General features: G+C 43.3%; 1 protein-coding gene across 1 annotated transcript; it reads left to right on the top strand.

Moving 5' to 3' along the window:
• The first annotated feature begins 7,589 nt into the window (after positions 1-7,589).
• On the top strand, positions 7,590-9,630 carry P884DRAFT_247052 (major facilitator superfamily domain-containing protein). The gene is made up of 5 exons (XM_069440480.1): positions 7,590-7,757; positions 7,830-7,998; positions 8,098-8,217; positions 8,326-8,954; positions 9,057-9,630. Exons 1-5 carry the CDS (start codon positions 7,619-7,621, stop codon positions 9,449-9,451), a joined length of 1,452 nt encoding a protein of 483 aa, XP_069295760.1. The 5' UTR covers positions 7,590-7,618; the 3' UTR covers positions 9,452-9,630.
• Positions 9,631-17,105: the final 7,475 nt, after the last annotated feature.

Below are 17,105 nucleotides of genomic sequence, written 5' to 3'. Positions count from 1 at the left end.
TTTTTTTTTTTTTCCTTTTTTTTTTAGAATGGACCGCGTCTCGCTCAGGAATCCGTTTCTGCGACGACAACAGACCTTGTACTACGGTGGTGCCTAGAATGACCGTCTTAATGACATTTTCGCTGGTTAGAGCTCATCTGTGCCTAGGTTGGGTCCGGAGAGTATGCGACCGATAAAGTTGAGGTCCAGTGCTGGGAACTTGGGGATGTAAGAGTTGATATGATACAGTTTAGTACGGAGGAGATACGAGATTCATGTCAAAAGCTAGCGGCTGATCTCAGCCGCAGGCCGAAAGCGATTGGCCTCTCCGAGCCTCATAGCCCACATGGTTTTGAGGCATGGGCCAATCACAGATGAACTCGATTGCCGAGTTTGGAACTTGTCAAGTTGCTCAAAGCGGTTTCCTTTGGCGAGTGCGAGTGTGTGGTGGACTGGGCCCACCAGGGCTCCAGCCCTACCGAGGTTGCAGCCATCCACATCTTCCTGCAGGTTGGCTCTGGACGCCTCCGTCCTTCTTCCTACAGAACCATCGCCAACTACGTAGCAGAGATACGAAGATCGTCAGTTCTATCCGCGCATCCACCTGCAAGAGGTTATGAGCCCTCTACTAGAGGCTCCTACAGTTGGCTTCTTCTTTTCAACTGTAGCTACCCTAACAATAACAACCATTCGGCTCTGGAGGCTCCTACAGTCATTCGAATCCATTAGACTATAGCTACCTCTAACCTAACCACCAAAAACCAAAAACCAAAGCGGTTCAATCGCCAGCCAGAATTACGGCAACAGAACCAGCAAACCTATTAGCAAATTCATTAGCAAATTCATCTATAAATTAAGCTTCCTTCCGCTGCTCATTTCTTCGCGGATTACTCTCCTTCTTTAGAACCTCTGCTAATCGCTTAAATCTATAGACTTCGGCCTTCGGCAGCTAGATTCTAAAGGTCCTAGTCATTTCCATCTACAAGAGCAATAACCGAGTCGAGATTCTATCAAGATTTTCTTCCTTCTATCAAGGAAATCATTAGAACTAGTAATTCCATTAAGGAAACCACTAAATCTATCAAGATTTAGTAATTCTAGCCACTCTAACCTACGGAAGTCATCAAGCGTAAGACCTATAAGCCCTTAAAGACGTTTCCTTACACGAATAGGCCTACTACCTAAGGGTAAATAGTATCTACCGTCTAGGAGAAACAGGCAAGGTAGCGAGACTCTAAGGGAAAGATTCTTTGGTAACTACCTATATAATAACTATAATATATCGTTAGATCTATTTGACAACCCTGTCCTTAGGGACGAAGAAGAAGACAATAAGGTAGAGATGCTCTAGTAATAAGATATATAAGAGGAGGAACAACTTAGAGGAAATAATACCTAGACTAACTACCAAGACCTCCTATAATAGATGGTTACCCTATAGGAAGCAGCCGACTACCGTCAGAGAGAGCAAGACATGATCTTTATAAAATACCTACAAACCATTTCTAATAACGGCACTCCTATCCTTCTGGAAAAGAGGTCCTTCGTACCCCTTCCTACCCTTAACAATAAGGATGATTTAGAAACATAGGATAGCTAACTATGGTTATCGCTAGCGCTATATGACCTCTTCCGTTATCTCGAAACCGATGTCCCTAAGCTAGACAAGAATGATATTATCGCCTATAGCATATAGAAGGCGGACCGATCTAATATCTTCCGACTTATTACTATATCCTTAAGGAAGTCAGACGTCTGGTTACGTATAATATATATTAGCTAGAACCTAGAAGTCGTTAATCCCTATACTATATACCTAAAGGTCTTCTAGGCACTCTAATACGGTACTATCTATATAACCTAGATATTAGTTAAGGAGTATATAGGGATTAGTCTGTCTAAATTCGATACTATAGACTAGTATATTAATCGGCTCTATATTATCCGTTGGCAATTATATAATGTAAGTATTATCTTCCTACTAGTAGTAGAGATCTACTATATCCTATTATCTATTAAGGAGATCTATCCTAATCTATTTTAACGGAATATCTAGAAGATAGAAGATAAATCCCTTACTTAGGAGGACCTTATCAGGGACATAACCAAGACCTATATCGACTAGGATATAAAGAGGAACCTAATTAATATTAATATTACTAGCGCTAATAATAATAATGGCAAGAAGACGGATGATTACTTTACCCTACCGTCCGATAGGAAGAAGTCACCCTACCCTAGGATCAAGTGCTAGGACTATAATAAACGTTTCTATAACGAAGTTAAGTATTACAAGTACGGCTTATACTATAATCCTAAGAATGTCTATTAGGGTTATAACCTAGAGAAGGCATCGGATACCTAGCTAAAGAAAGCTTACTACCTAGCTAAGAAGAATACGCCATTATCTATAGTGGTACTATACCCAAATTTAGGGGTTATAAATCTAGTAATATCTACTATACGTGGTATCTTCCATTCTACTAATTTTATATCTATTCGACTATCCTTATCATTATAACCGATGGTATTATCTTTCCTATCAACTTCTGGAACCTGGTAGCAAGCGGTTAACGTAGTTAGAGATATCATCTATTACGACTCGGCCGTAGCCAATACAGTTTTTAACGACATCAAGTAGTTTACTAAGCTCTACTATCTACCTAGACCGAGGGTATATCTTTCCTCATCTGGTGATGTCACCAAAGCCAAGGAGATAGGCGTTGTTACCTACTAGACAGTTCTTCAAAATGGTACGATAGCTATAGTTGAAATCCGAGAGGTACTCTATAATCCTACGTCCCCGGCCAATTTGATCAGTGCTAGGAAGCTAATCGACAATAATATCTTCTGGAACTAGGTAAATTATACCCTATATATAGGTAAATCTAGCTAGGTTATTACTAAACTTGAACGACTTGGCGATATCTTTATTATCCGTAATACTAAACTAACTATACTAGCCACTACTATCGCCAAGGCACCTACTCTAGCCAGGGCTATCTTCGCTTCTATTAACTACTGTATTATATATTACTACCTAATATACGTAGGCAAGGCTACTATTAAAGCCGCCTATAAGGATGCCGGCATCGACCTGACCGATAAGGACACCGATACCTTCTATGAACCCTGTATTATAGGGAAGGCAACAGATAAGCTAGGCAAACGTACCCTAACCTAGGCGATAAGACTACTCTACTTCATCCGTATAGACGTCGTTACCTATAAGACTCCCGGCTACCTAGATTATAAGTATAGCCTCTATATTGTTAATGTCTAGTCAAACTACCACTAGGTCAAATTCGGCCGTACCAAGTTAGACATATTTAATAGGCTAAAGGACTAGATTATCTAGATATATAACCAAACGGGTAGATATATCTAGATACTTAGACTCGATGGCGATACGGAATTTGGCTAATCTGGCAAGGACTTCCGTGATAGTAAACTAGCCGTATTTGTAGACGCTAAAGGTATTATTATCTTAAAGACTACTCCTTCGAGTCCCTAGTAAAACGGCAAAGCTAAACGCGCGGCTATAGATATTATCTAGAAGGCTAGAACTACAATGATCGCTTACCAAATCCTAGAATTCCTTTAGCCATTTATCGTCGATACTATAGTCATCATCGCTAACCTTCTTCTAACCAGGGCCAACCTAGGTAACAAGAGTCCCTATAAGCTATTTACAACTATATTTAATATACTAGAGGAGGCTTACAAGCCGTATATCCAACACCTATATACCTACTTCTGCTACGCGTATTACTATATCAAACTAGACAAACGTAATAAGGCTAATAAGTTCGGTCCGTAAGTAGAGAAGGGGAGACTTATCGGATATACGGATATCTATAGCAAGATCTACTAGGTTTAGAACCTACGGACTAGAGCTATCGTCAGGGTTAGCACTATCAAGTTCAATAAGGGAGATGACTACCGTAAGGATAAGGATATTGATCCTCCTAAGTATAAGGCAGTATTTACGGACACTACCGTCAAAGAAGACGAAAGCTCCCTAGAACTCTACCGTATAATTACCTTCCGGCTACCGAAAGATCTTTAAACTTAGCTAAGTTCGCTAGTAACTACTAACTTAAAACTAGTATCCTAATCTTCCTTAGGACTAACTAGTACATCAAATATAAACTCTAGGGCAGAGATACCCCTATCTATCTAATAAGATCTTACGGTATAGAAGTGGCTAGAAACGCTAGTTTAACCGGCAAATCAGCCAGAGATGCCGATACCCTAGTTAATTCCATCTCCTATACTAACGACTAAAGGCTAGGATAAATTCGTCTCTTTCGTAGATAAGAATGTCTAGGAAATCTAATAAGAAGAAGCCCCTATACCACGTGACCACCTACTAGTACTATATATTGCCTACTCCCTATAGATAGAGGAAGTAATAGGGGGGGGGAGGCTATAGAGATAACGGACATCCCATTTTAGGGATATATCCTAGTCTAGCTTCTATATAAAACTAAATAAAGGGAAGCTTCCTAGTTAGTTCCTTACCTACTACTTAGATGACTAGAGGCTAGCTAAATCTGTTGTCTTTGTAACTACCCCTATTAGCGTTAAACACGATATATCTATTAGCCAGAATCTATCAGTTCCGAAGAACTATCGCGAAGCTAGACGTAGAACCAACTTCGAAGATTGGTAGCTCCTAGCGATAAGTAAATAAGATCAGAGTCTTTAGGAGAAGGAAGTCTATAAACTTGTTAACAAACGCCCTGGTATATACATCTTACCTAGCAAGTAGGTATACAATGAAAAGACTAATCTATCCACTAGCTAGAAGACTGCCTAGGCTAGATAGGTCGTCTATAGTAACTTTGACGAAGGATCCTAGAAATCTCAAGACATATACGCTATAGTCGTTAATAGTATAACGGTCAAGATCTTCTTTACCATTGTTATAGTTAAAGATCTAGAGTGCTTGTAATTTGACTTTAAAACTATATTCCTTAACGTACTAATTCCGGATAAGGTAGAATATTACATTAAACTACCCCCTAGATTAGACAAGCTACCTAGCAAAGTCTATAGGCTGAAGAAGGCACTTTATAGTCTATATCAAAGTCTACTATACTAGTTCCTAGTAATCAAACTAGTACTTAAAGAACTTAGATTCGAATCAATCCCTTCCGACCTCTATCTCTTTTGCTATAGAGATATAGGTATACTACTTATCCTATATATTAACGACCTTCTTATCACTATAAAAGACAGCTCTATTATTAACGGAATTTATAACTATCTAAGGGATAGATACGACCTTAAGGAGCTTAGTAAAGTTAAACGATTCCTAGGACTAGATATCTTATAGGATAGGGTAAATAGGAAGATCTTCCTATTATAGGAGATATATATTACTACTTTGCTATATAAATATAGAATAGAGGGTATTAATCTAGTTAAGACTCCCTAGCATTCGAAGTTCGAACTACTATATATCTAGAGTAAACTAGAAGATAAGAAGGATTAGTATTCTACCTAGACTAGCTAACTAAACTAGCTAGCCTATAATACCTAGATCGATATTATATATACTATCTCCTATCTCTATAAAGCTAATAGCGGCCTATTATAGGAGTATCTAGACACTCTTTAGTATCTATATCGCTACTTAGCCGGCACCCGTTCCTACGATATTAAACTCGGTAATAATATGAAAATCAACGACTTAAAACTGACTACCTTTACGGACGCCTCCTAGGTAGACAACCCCCTATGCCGATATTCCATAGGTGTCTACGTTATCTTTCTAGCTAGTAGACTAGTACTATAGAAAACAAAGAAGTAGACGTTCGTTACACTTAGTACCACCAAAGTAGAGTTTACCAACCTCACTCTAACTATATATTTATTATAGTAGGTTAGCTAAATCCTATAGGAATATAGCTATCTATAGCTAACTACACCAATTATCTTTATTAATAGTAAAAACACGTATATTAATGTAATGAACCCGTTAAATATTAGACGTATATAGGCTATTGATATTTAGTATAAGTAGATTATCAAGAGGTATAAGGAAGGCCGTTTTATACTAAAGTATATAGCTAGTACTAAGATAGCTATAGATAGGCTGACTAAGCCACTAGAAAGAGAGAAATATACCTACTTCTTACGGTTACTAGGGATAACGGAAAGATACGTCCCCTGGGCGGTTTGAGCCGTAGTAGGCAGACGGGACTGATAGACAACCACCTCAATTTGTATCTAGACTACTGCTTTAGGTAGAAGGATCAGGTAGCGATGTGGCTATCTGTGGGGGGGTGTGGTGGACTGGGCCCACCAGGGCTCCAGCCCTACCGAGGTTGCAGCCATCCACATCTTCCTGCAGGTTGGCTCTGGACGCCTCCGTCCTTCTTCCTACAGAACCATCGCCAACTACGTAGCAGAGATACGAAGATCGTCAGTTCTATCCGCGCATCTACCTGCAAGAGAGTGCGATTGGCCTGGAAGCACTCGATTTCGCGAACCAACCTACAACCTGACATGACAACGCAACAAACTTGTCTAGGAAGGGAGGTGCAACGGGCTGCGGAATTCCAAACTGACTAGTCGGCATCCGAAAGATGATGATAGATGGGATTCGTTCGCGCTCTCGCTTGCTTGGTCCCAATCGGGCCCAACCTCGCTCGTTTGGGAAGAGAAGCCGATGACTGCAGGACCAGCCATCGCCTGATCCTTTTCCATTCTCTATCCTCGCACATCTTTTCGGTTGCTTCTCCAAAACCGAGTGCGAGCTCACTCCAACTTTCAACATGGAACATTATCGATCTACAATAACGTTATCCTCCAGCTGCTTGGGGGCCAGGGAGCGGTCTAGAAATACCTTGAGGAGGAACTTGGGTGCTCATCGCTGAGCTATGCACTCAGCCGTAGCTGTGCGTTTTCGACATTTCAGCAACGAGAATCAAGAGCCTTTGATATATAGTCAGCATTGTTCAACCTGCCCTCCCCTCTGAGCGACGAACCGACGACGGAATAACGGCTTGGCTTCTCGATATTGTCTTACGCGTATCCTATTGTTGGTCACATTTGTGGTTGAGTTCGCACCCCATTCAAAGGAGCCACCATGGCGCCGGCGAACGACGAGAGTGACTTGTCAACGCCGACTCGCAGCCCGCCCCTAGAAGCGATGGACAAGATAAACGGCCTCGAGCATGAAAAGCATACCTCTGAAGGGTTCTCCTATCCTAGCGAGGACAACCAAACCGGCGTTCCCGCAGACGACGGTACCGACGAAAATCACCTCATACCGCAAACCCTCTCCGGCTTGCGCCTTATGGCTTTATCAATAGGGTAAACCTCCCAAGGCAGAAAAGGAAGAGAAGCGAGAAGAGGAAGAATGAGCGGGGATCGAAAAGAAATAGATCTATCTCAACTAACACCGTTTTCCTGCCGGCCGCCATTTCTCAGCGTCGCCCTCGGCCTCTTCCTGTCGATGCTGGACACGTCCATCGTCGCGACCTCGCTCTTCGCCATCGCCGCCGAGTTCGGGGAAGATAGCGGCGGCGGCGGCGGCGGCCTGGGCGACGGCGACGTCGGCGCCCTCAACTGGGTCGCCCTGGCATACGAGCTGTCCTACCTGGGCTGCGCCGTGCTGTGCGCCCGCATGTCCGACGTCGTCGGCCGCCGAGCCGCGTTCGCGGCCGCCTACGTCGTCTTCGTCGCCTCCTCGCTGGCCTGCGGCTTCGCCCGCTCCATGGACCAGCTGGTCGCTTTTCGGGCGGTTCAGGGCTTGGGGGGCAGTGGTGCGTGTGGCTTTCTTCTGTTTTTTTTTCTTTCTTTTTCTTCTCACTTTGTTGCGCTGACAAAAAGGATAGGGCTGTACAGCGTGTCGATGATCATTCTGCCCGAGGTCACCCCGGACCGGGCCAAGAAGTACATCGCGGCCCTGGTGGGATGTGTAATAGCGTCGGCGGGTGTGTTGGGCCCGGTGTTGGGGGGCCTCCTGACACAGTACACGAGCTGGCGATGGGTATTCTGGATCAAGTAGGTTCCCTCTCTCCGCGCGCGCGCCTGTGTGTCTGTGTGTTAGTGGAGAGCTAGGGGGGAGATGAAGTGTGCGTTGCTGATGCGAGCCCTCTGTAGTGGCCCCGTTGGCGGCGTTTCACTAGCCGTGTTTCTCCTCGCCTGGCCCGAGAAGAAGTACCTTCCCGCCTTGGAGCGTCGGGCCTGGAGAGATGTTGACTTTGTTGGCGCCTTTTTACTGTAAGTCGTCTCTGTCACCTTGTTCCCGTCTCTCGTCTATACCGCCCCATTACCCATGGGTATTCTCCAACCACTAACCGATAACCCCCCATTTTCCTTCTCTCAAAGAATTGCATCTGCCGTCTTGATCGTCTTTCCCTTTCAAAACTCTTCCAGGACGCCAGCCTGGTCAAGTGCCATCTTCCTCGCGCCCCTGCTCGCCGGCATCTTCGCGCTCGCCTGCCTTTTTGCCTGGCAGGCCTTTCTCGCCCGCCATCTTCGCCGCCGCCGCCGCCGCCAAAGCGGCAGCAGAAACGACGAGATCGCCTTCGCCCTGCCGCCGGCGCTGCTCGGCAACCGCATCTACGCCGCGGCGGTGCTGCACGCCGCCCTGACCGGGTTCCCCTACCTCCTCTGCGTCTACGCCTTCCCCGTCCGATTCCAGGTTGTCTACGGGCGGAGCGCCCTGCAGGCGGGCCTGATGCTGCTGCCGATGCTGGCCGCCTCGGCGGCCGGGACTGTCCTGGCGGGGGCCGTCAACGGCGGCGGCAGGAAGCAGCGGTTTCTTGAAACGCTGCTGGCCGCCTGCTCGCTCATGATGCTGGGCTGCGGGCTGGAGACGACGGCGGGCCCCAGCACGGACGGGGCGGTGGAACCCAAGGTGTTGGCCTTCCTGGTCTCTGTTGGGCTGGGCTTCGGGTTGTCGGCCGCCGGGGCGACCATGTTGACTGGGGCGGAGGCGCCGGTCTGGGAGCATGGTGAGCTTCTTCCTTTGCTTTTACCGTTTCTTCCATTCGTTCTCCTCTCTGTGTCTCTTTGGCCCGTATTGTTTAAGCCCTTTTACTGACTCCGTTGCGTAGCATCGGCACAAGGCATCGTGGCCCAGGTTCGCATCTTCGGTGGGAGCATGGGGATCGCCGCGTCATCTGCCATCCTCGGGGCCAAGACGAGGTCGGGAATGCCTGGGGGGAGCGTGCCGTCTGAGATGCTGACCCACATGGCGTCGGACCCGTCGGCCTTGTCGCCGGAGCAGTGGGCGGCCATCAGGAGGGTATACACGAAGGCGCTGAGGGAAGACATGATTGTGTGCTGCGCGGTGCTGGCCGTCGCCATGGTAGTCACGCTGGGGGTCTACAAACGCGACAGAGTCACGATTGAGGAGATGATGAAGCAGCGACACCGCGAGGAGGGGGAGAGGAGGAGAGCTGCGGACAACAGGCGGGACCAGGCCGAATCTGGCGGAGTGATAGTTTAGGGGGTTGTGTGCAAAGACCGACTTTGGGTATCTACTGCATGGGAAGGCGAATGACGGCATGGCGTTGGTTATAGACCATGGTTGGGTTAGACTGGCGTGACATCTCTGGTTGAGCCCACATAGGGTGGTGAAGGTCGTAAAGGGGTAATGGTAATTCAGGGGCACTTAGGAGAACCGGGCAAACTAGGGCAGGACTGAACTCGTCCCGTAGTGGTTTTCCTGATCAAATGATAGATCGCAAGGGAGGAAAGGAAGGGGGGGGGGGAAAGGAAGAAAGGAATGGAAGCACATCTCCTTTCTTGCCCCCATTGGGATATCGAGAGCAATTGATCCAGAGATCTGCCGGCTTCTTTCACGCCCCTCTCGATTACCTCCGGCTTTACACCTCCTCCAGGATAAATAATCCTAGTGCGATACATGCCCCATAACTAACGCAAATCAGAAAAGTGGCCAAGAAGTCTAGATACAACCAACCCAATACAAATTTCTATAATATAAAAGTATCAATACCTAGTCTTGCCCCCCTGGTTTTTAATTACCTTTGTAAGCCGTCAGGGTATTAAGTGTACTAGGCACTAAAGACACTTAGGGGGTACTGCCTCCCACGCCTCCAGAACAGCCAGTCAAAGCCCTATAAGACATAGCGATTGAACATCGTAGCGATGTTCAAGCTAATCCTTCATCCAGTGCTATACATTCTCAATAGGGCTCAAATCTAGGCTTCGAGCTAGCCACTGTAGGACCTGGATTCCTATACTCGAATACTAGCTAAACTCGGCTCCTAACCTAGGGATTTTATCTGTAAGTACCTTTGTATAGAAAATTATTAGGAGAGTGATATAGTGTAATGATTGTATAAGTGGCTTGTAAAAAAGTGAAGAAAAGTGGGGCATGTATCGTACTATGTGGTGGACTAGGCCTACTAGGGCTCCAGCCCTACCGAGCTTACAGCCACCTACATCTTCCTGCAGGTTGGCTCTGGACGCCTCCGTCCTTCTTCCTCAAGAACCATCGCCAACTACGTAGCAGAGATACGAAGATCGTCAGTTCTATCCGCGCATCCACCTGTAAGAGGTTATAAGCCCTCTACTAGAGGCTCCTATAGTTAGCTTCTTCTTCTTCTTTTCAATTATAGCTACCCTAATAATAATAACTATTCGGCTCTAGAGGCTCCTATAGTCATTCGAATCCATTAGACTATAGCTACCTCTAACCTAACTACTAAAAACCAAAAACTAAAGCGGTTCAATCGCCAGCTAGAATTGCGGTAATAGAACTAGCAAACCTATTAGCAAATTCATCTACAAATCAAGCTTCCTTCCGCTACTTATTTCTTCGTAGATTACTCTCCTTCTTTAGAACCTCTGCTAATCACTTAAATCTACAGACTTCGGCCTTCGGCAACCAGATTCTAAAGGTCCTAGTCATTTCTACCTACAAGAGCGATAACCGAGTCAAGAATCTATCAAGATTTAGTAATTCTAATACTCTAACCTACGGAAGTCATTAAGTGTAAGACCTATAAGCCCTTAAAGACGTTTCCTTACACGAATAGGCCTACTACCTAAGGGTAAATGGTATCTACCATCTAGGAGAAATAGGCGAGGTAGCAAGACTTTAAGGGAAAGATTCTCTGATAACTACCTATATAATAATTACTATATATTATTAGTTTTATTCGATAACCCTATCCTTAGGGACGAAGAAGAAGACGATAACGTAGAGATGCTCTGGTAATAAGATATATAAGAGGAGGAACAACTTAGAAGAAACAATACCTAAACCTAAGACCTCTTATAACGGATGGTTACCCTATAGGAAGTAGCCAACCGCCGTTAGAAAGAGCAAGACATAATCCTTATAAAATACCTATAAACTATTTCTAATAATAATGGTACTCTTGTCCTTCTAGAAAAGAGGTCCTTTATACCCCTTCCTACCCTTAATAGCAAGGATAATTTAGAAATATAGGACGGTTAACTATAGTTATCGCTAGCACCGTATAACCTCTTCTATTATCTCGAAACCAATGTCCCTAAGCTAGACAAGGATAATATCATCACCTATAGTATATAGAAGGTAGACCGATTAGACATCTTCCGACTTATTACTATATCCTTAAGGAAGTTAGACGTCTAGTCGTATATAATACGTATTAGCTAGAATCTAGAAGTCATTAATCCCTATGCTATATACCTAAAGGTCTTCTAGGCACTCTAATATAGTATTATCTATATAACCCGGATATTAGTTAAAGAGTATATAGGGATTAGTCTATCTAAATTCGACATTATAGACTAGTATATTAATTAGCTATATATTATCTGTCGGTAATTATATAATATAGGCATCGTCTTCCTACTAGTAGTAGAGATCTATTACGTCCTAATATCTATTAAGGAGATCTATCCTGACCTGTTTTAATAGAACATCCAGAAGATAGAGGATAAATCCCTTACTTAGGAGGACCTTATTAGGGATATAACCAAGACCTATATTAACTAGGATATAAGGAGGAACCTAATCAATATTAATATTACTAGTGCTAATAATAATAATGGTAAGAAGACGAATGATCACTTTACCCTACCATCTAATAGGAAGAAGTTATCTTACCCTAGGATTAAGTACCGGAACTACGATAAACGTTTCTATAATGAAGTTAAGCACTGCGAGTACGGCTTATACTATAATCCTAAGAATATCTATTAGGGTTATAACCTAGAGAAGGCACCAGATAACTAGCCAAAGAAAGCTTACTACCTGGCTAAGAGGAATATGCTATTATCTATAGCGGTACTATACCCGAATTTAGGGGTTATAAATCTAACAACATCTGCTATACGTAGTATCTTCTATTCTACCAATTTTACGTCTATTCGACCGTCCTTATCACTATAACTAGTGGTATTATCTTTCTTATTAACTTCTAGAACCTGGTAGTAAGCGGTTAATATAGTTAGAGACATTATCTATTACGACTTGGCCGTAGCTAATATAGTTTTTAACGATATCAAGTGGTTTACTAAGCTCTACTATCTATCTAGACCGAGGGTATATCTTTCTTTATCTAGTGATATTATTAAAGCCAAGGAGATAGGTATCGTTACTTACTAGATAGCTCTTCAAAATGGCACGATAGCTACGGTTAAAATCCGAGAGGTACTCTATAATCCTACGTCCCCGGCTAATTTAATTAGTACTAGGAAACTGATCGACGATAATATCTTCTAGAACCAGGTAAATTATACCTTATATATAGGTAAATCTGGCCAGGTTATTACTAAACTTGAATGACTTAGCGATGTCTTTGTTGTCTGTAATGCTAAACCGACCACACTAGCTACTACTATCGCTAAGGCACCTACTCTAGCTAGGGCTATCTTCGCTTCTATTAACTACCGTATTATATATTGCTGCCTAATGTATATAGGTAAGGCTACTATTAAAGCTACCTACAAGGATGCTAGCATCGACCTAACCGATAAGGATACTAATACCTTCTATAAACCCTATATTATAGGGAAGGTAACAGATAAGCTAGGTAAACGTACCCTAACCTAGGTAATAAGACCACTCTACTTTGTCTATATAGATGTTATTACCTATAAGACTCCTAGCTACCTAGATTATAAGTATAGCCTCTATATCGTTAACGTCTAGTTAAACTACCACTAGGTTAAATTCAGCCGTACTAAGTTAGATATATTCGATAGGCTTAAGGACTAGATCGTCTAGATATATAACTAAACAGGTAGATATATCTAGATGCTCGGACTTAACGGTAGTATAGAATTTGGCCAATCTAGTAAGGACTTCCATAATAGTAAACTAGCTATATTTGTAGACACCAAAGGTATTACTCTCTTAAAGACTATTCCTTCGAGTCCCTAGTAAAACGGCAAAGCTAAACGCGTAGCTATAGATATCATCTAGAAGGCTAGAACTATAATGATCGCTTACCAAATCCCGGAATTCCTTTAGCCGTTTGTCGTTAACACTATAATTATTATCGCTAATCTTCTTTCAACCAGGGCTAACCTAGGTAATAAGAGTCCCTATAAGCTATTTGTAACTATACTTAATATACCAGAGGAGGCTTGTAAGCCATATATCTAATACCTACATACCTACTTCTACTATACGTATTACTATATTAAACCAGGTATCACAGAAATATATATACAGATGCCGCCTAGGCTACCAGCATAGATAGGCCAATCAAGCCGAAAGGACGGAAGGAACCAATCATAATATAAGAAGCACTACAAGCCCTACCGCACGCTAGCTTACGATCACTAAGATCAGTATAAAGTCACTAATCGCAATGAGCGGCTTACTAGGATCACTAACCAAGGACTAATCAAGGTGATCCAGGAAGGTTATATATATATATAGATAGTTACTCGTTCTAGTAGACTCTAGAGTTCACTAGTAATAGCAACTTACAATCATAGTACTCATAACAGCATTACACTACTATAAGAGACAACTCTATTATTATAAACCCTTTAGCTTCACCGAATCCCTTAGACGACCTGTATACTTGACTACGTCACTTACCTTCGTCTAAACCCTTTTAGAAGAAGTCTAAGTTAGGTTCGTCATACGTTGCTATTACTCCCTTTGTTCTGTTATGGTTCAGAACGGAGGTGACTTCGACCTTGACATCGATATAGCTACTAGCATTACGGCCGAACAGCTGCTTGCCTAGCTTAGTTAACTCTAGTAGCGAATCTAGGAGTTAGACCAGAGAGACAAGGCTGCTCAAGCTCGAATCAAGGAACTCGAGAACGGTAAAAAGCACTTGCAGAAGCTGGTTAACGAGGCCTACGCCAAAATCAAGGCGCTCGAGACTGCCAAAGCGAGCTATATTAAGATCGAACTACCCGGCAAATATAGAGGAACCAAGGAGGATCTTGTAGGGTTCCTAACAAACCTCTGATCCTACTTCCGGCTTAATGATAACAAGTTCCTAGACGATAAAGCTAAAGTTCTCTATATAGCTATAAGATTAGAGGGTAAGGTACTTAGATAGTTCGAACCTATATAGAATGACTATCTTACTAAGGAAGATAAGGATGACTAAGACGCGTTTATATAGGTAATCTTTCGATCCTATGACTGCTTTAAGGAAGAGCTTTAGAAGGTTTTTGGTAACAAAGACAAGAAGATTTATATATAAGAAAGACTTGCTAATCTCTAATAGACTAAGTTAGTAGCCTCTTATACTATATAGTTATTATGATTTGGCCGTATAAGGCGACCCGACAAGGCATACAGAACCAATCAGGAACTATAAGACCTAAGGACCAATTAGAAAGTGATCGTAGTAATCGTACTTCGATCAAGGCAAGCACCCGAATAATGATTGAAAGATTATAGTAGCGATCACACGATCGGAATCTAAGGGGGAACACTTAGGAATAAGGGAACCAGACAAGTATATTAGATAGCTAGTCACTCGTTCTGGTAGGCTCTAGAGTTTACTAGTAATAGTAACGTACTCCTTATATCATAGTACTCCTAATAGTATTACACTACTATGAAGAGACAACTCTATTGTTATAAACCCTTTGGCTTTACCAAATCCCTTAGACGACTTGTACACTTGTCCTACATCACTTACCTTCGTCTAAACCCTTTTAGAAGAAGTCTAAGTTAGGTTCGTTATATATTACTATCACTCCCTTTGTTCTGTCATGGTTTAGAACGGAGGTGACTTCGACCTTAATATCGATATAGCTACTAACGTTACGGCCGAACAGCTGCTCGCCTAGCTTGGTCAACTCTAGTAGCGAATCTAGGAGTTAGACTAGAGAGATAAGGCTGCTTAAGCTCGAATCAAGGAACTCGAGAACGGCGAAAAGCACTCGCAGAAACTGGTTAACGAGGCCTACGCTAAAATCAAGGCGCTCGAGACTGCCAAAGCAAGCCGTATTAAGATCGAACTACCTGGTAAGTACGGAGGAACTAAGGAGGACCTCGCAGGGTTTTTAACAAACCTCCGATCCTACTTCCGGCTTAATGACGACAAGTTTCCGGACGACAAAGCCAAAGTCCTCTACGTAGCCACGAGACTAGAGGGCAAGGCACTTAGATGGTTCGAACCTATATAGAATGACTACCTTACTAAGGAAGACAAGGACGACCGAGACGCCTTTATATAGGCAGTCTTCCGATCCTATGACCGTTTCGAAGAAGAGCTTCGGAAGGTCTTTGGCGATAAAGGTGAGAAGATTTACGTGTAAGAGAGACTTGCTAATCTCCGATAGACTAAGTTAGTAGCCTCCTACGCTATATAGTTTAGATAGGATATACTTAAGTCTTAGCTTAACGACGAGGTATTGATATAACTATTCTATAACGGCTTAAAGGAAAAGGTTAAAGACGAGCTATATAAGTACGATTAGCCTGAAATGTTAGACGAATATATCGTATAGGCTATTAGAATCGACGATCGGCTCTATATACGGGAATAGTAGAAACGAGGTCGAATAAATAGAACTACGGTTAAGGCTAATGACAAGAAAAAGCAAGTATACGTTAGTACCTTGTATAGAATATATCCTGGAGCTATAGATATAGATATAGCATAGAAGTAGGATAAGAAGAAGACGGCTAAAGATAAGTCTAATACTACCTACTATGTCACGATTTAGCCGTATAAGGCGACCCGATAAGGTACACGGAACTAATTAGGAACTATAAGACCTAAGGACCAATCAGAAAGTGATCGTAGTGATCGTACTTCGATCAAAGCGAGCACCCGAATAATGATCGAAGGATCGTAGCAGCGATCATACGATCGGAATCTAAGGGGGAACACTTAGGAATAAGGGAACCAGACAAGTATATTAGATAGCTAGTCACTCGTTCTAGTAGGCTCTAGAGTTCACCAGTAATAGTAACGCACTCCTTATAACCATAGTACTTATACCAAGTATCGTTAACTACTATACAAGACAACTCTAGTGTTATTATAAACCCTTTGGCTTCACCGAATCCCTTAGACGACCTGTACATTTGCCCCGCATTACTTACCTTCGTCTAAACCCTTTTAGAAGAAGTCTGAGTTAGGTTCGTCACACGTTGCTATTACTCCCTTTGTTCTATCATGGTTCAGAACGGAGGTGACTTCGACCTCGACATCGATATGGCTACCAACGTTACGGCCGAACAGCTGCTCGCCCAGCTTGGTCAACTCCAGTAGCGAATCCAGGAGTTGGACCAGAGAGACAAGGCTGCTCAAGCTCGAATCAAGGAACTCGAGAACGGCGAAAAGCACTCGTAGAAACTGGTTAACGAGGCCTACGCCAAAATCAAGGCGCTCGAGACTGCCAAAGCAAGCCGTATCAAGATCGAACCACCTAGCAAATACGGAGGAACTAAGGAGGATCTCGTAGGGTTTTTGACAAACCTCCGATCCTACTTCTGGCTTAATGACGACAAGTTTCCGGACGACAAAGCCAAAGTCCTCTACGTAGCTACGAGACTGGAGGGCAAGGCACTTAGATAGTTCGAACCTACGTAGAACGACTACCTTACTAAGGAAGACGAGGACGACCGAGACGCCTTCATATAGGCAGTCTTTCGATCCTACGATCGTTTCGAAGAAGAGCTTCGGAAGGTCTTTGGCGACAAAGACAAGAAG

The sequence above is a fragment of the Thermothelomyces heterothallicus genome, assembly GCF_042370625.1.
Source record: "Thermothelomyces heterothallicus CBS 202.75 unplaced genomic scaffold P884_scaffold_19, whole genome shotgun sequence".
In the NCBI taxonomy this organism is placed as follows: domain Eukaryota; kingdom Fungi; phylum Ascomycota; class Sordariomycetes; order Sordariales; family Chaetomiaceae; genus Thermothelomyces; species Thermothelomyces heterothallicus.
The sequence above is the reverse complement of the archived record's forward strand: the minus strand, read 5'-3'. Positions and strand labels throughout refer to the sequence as shown.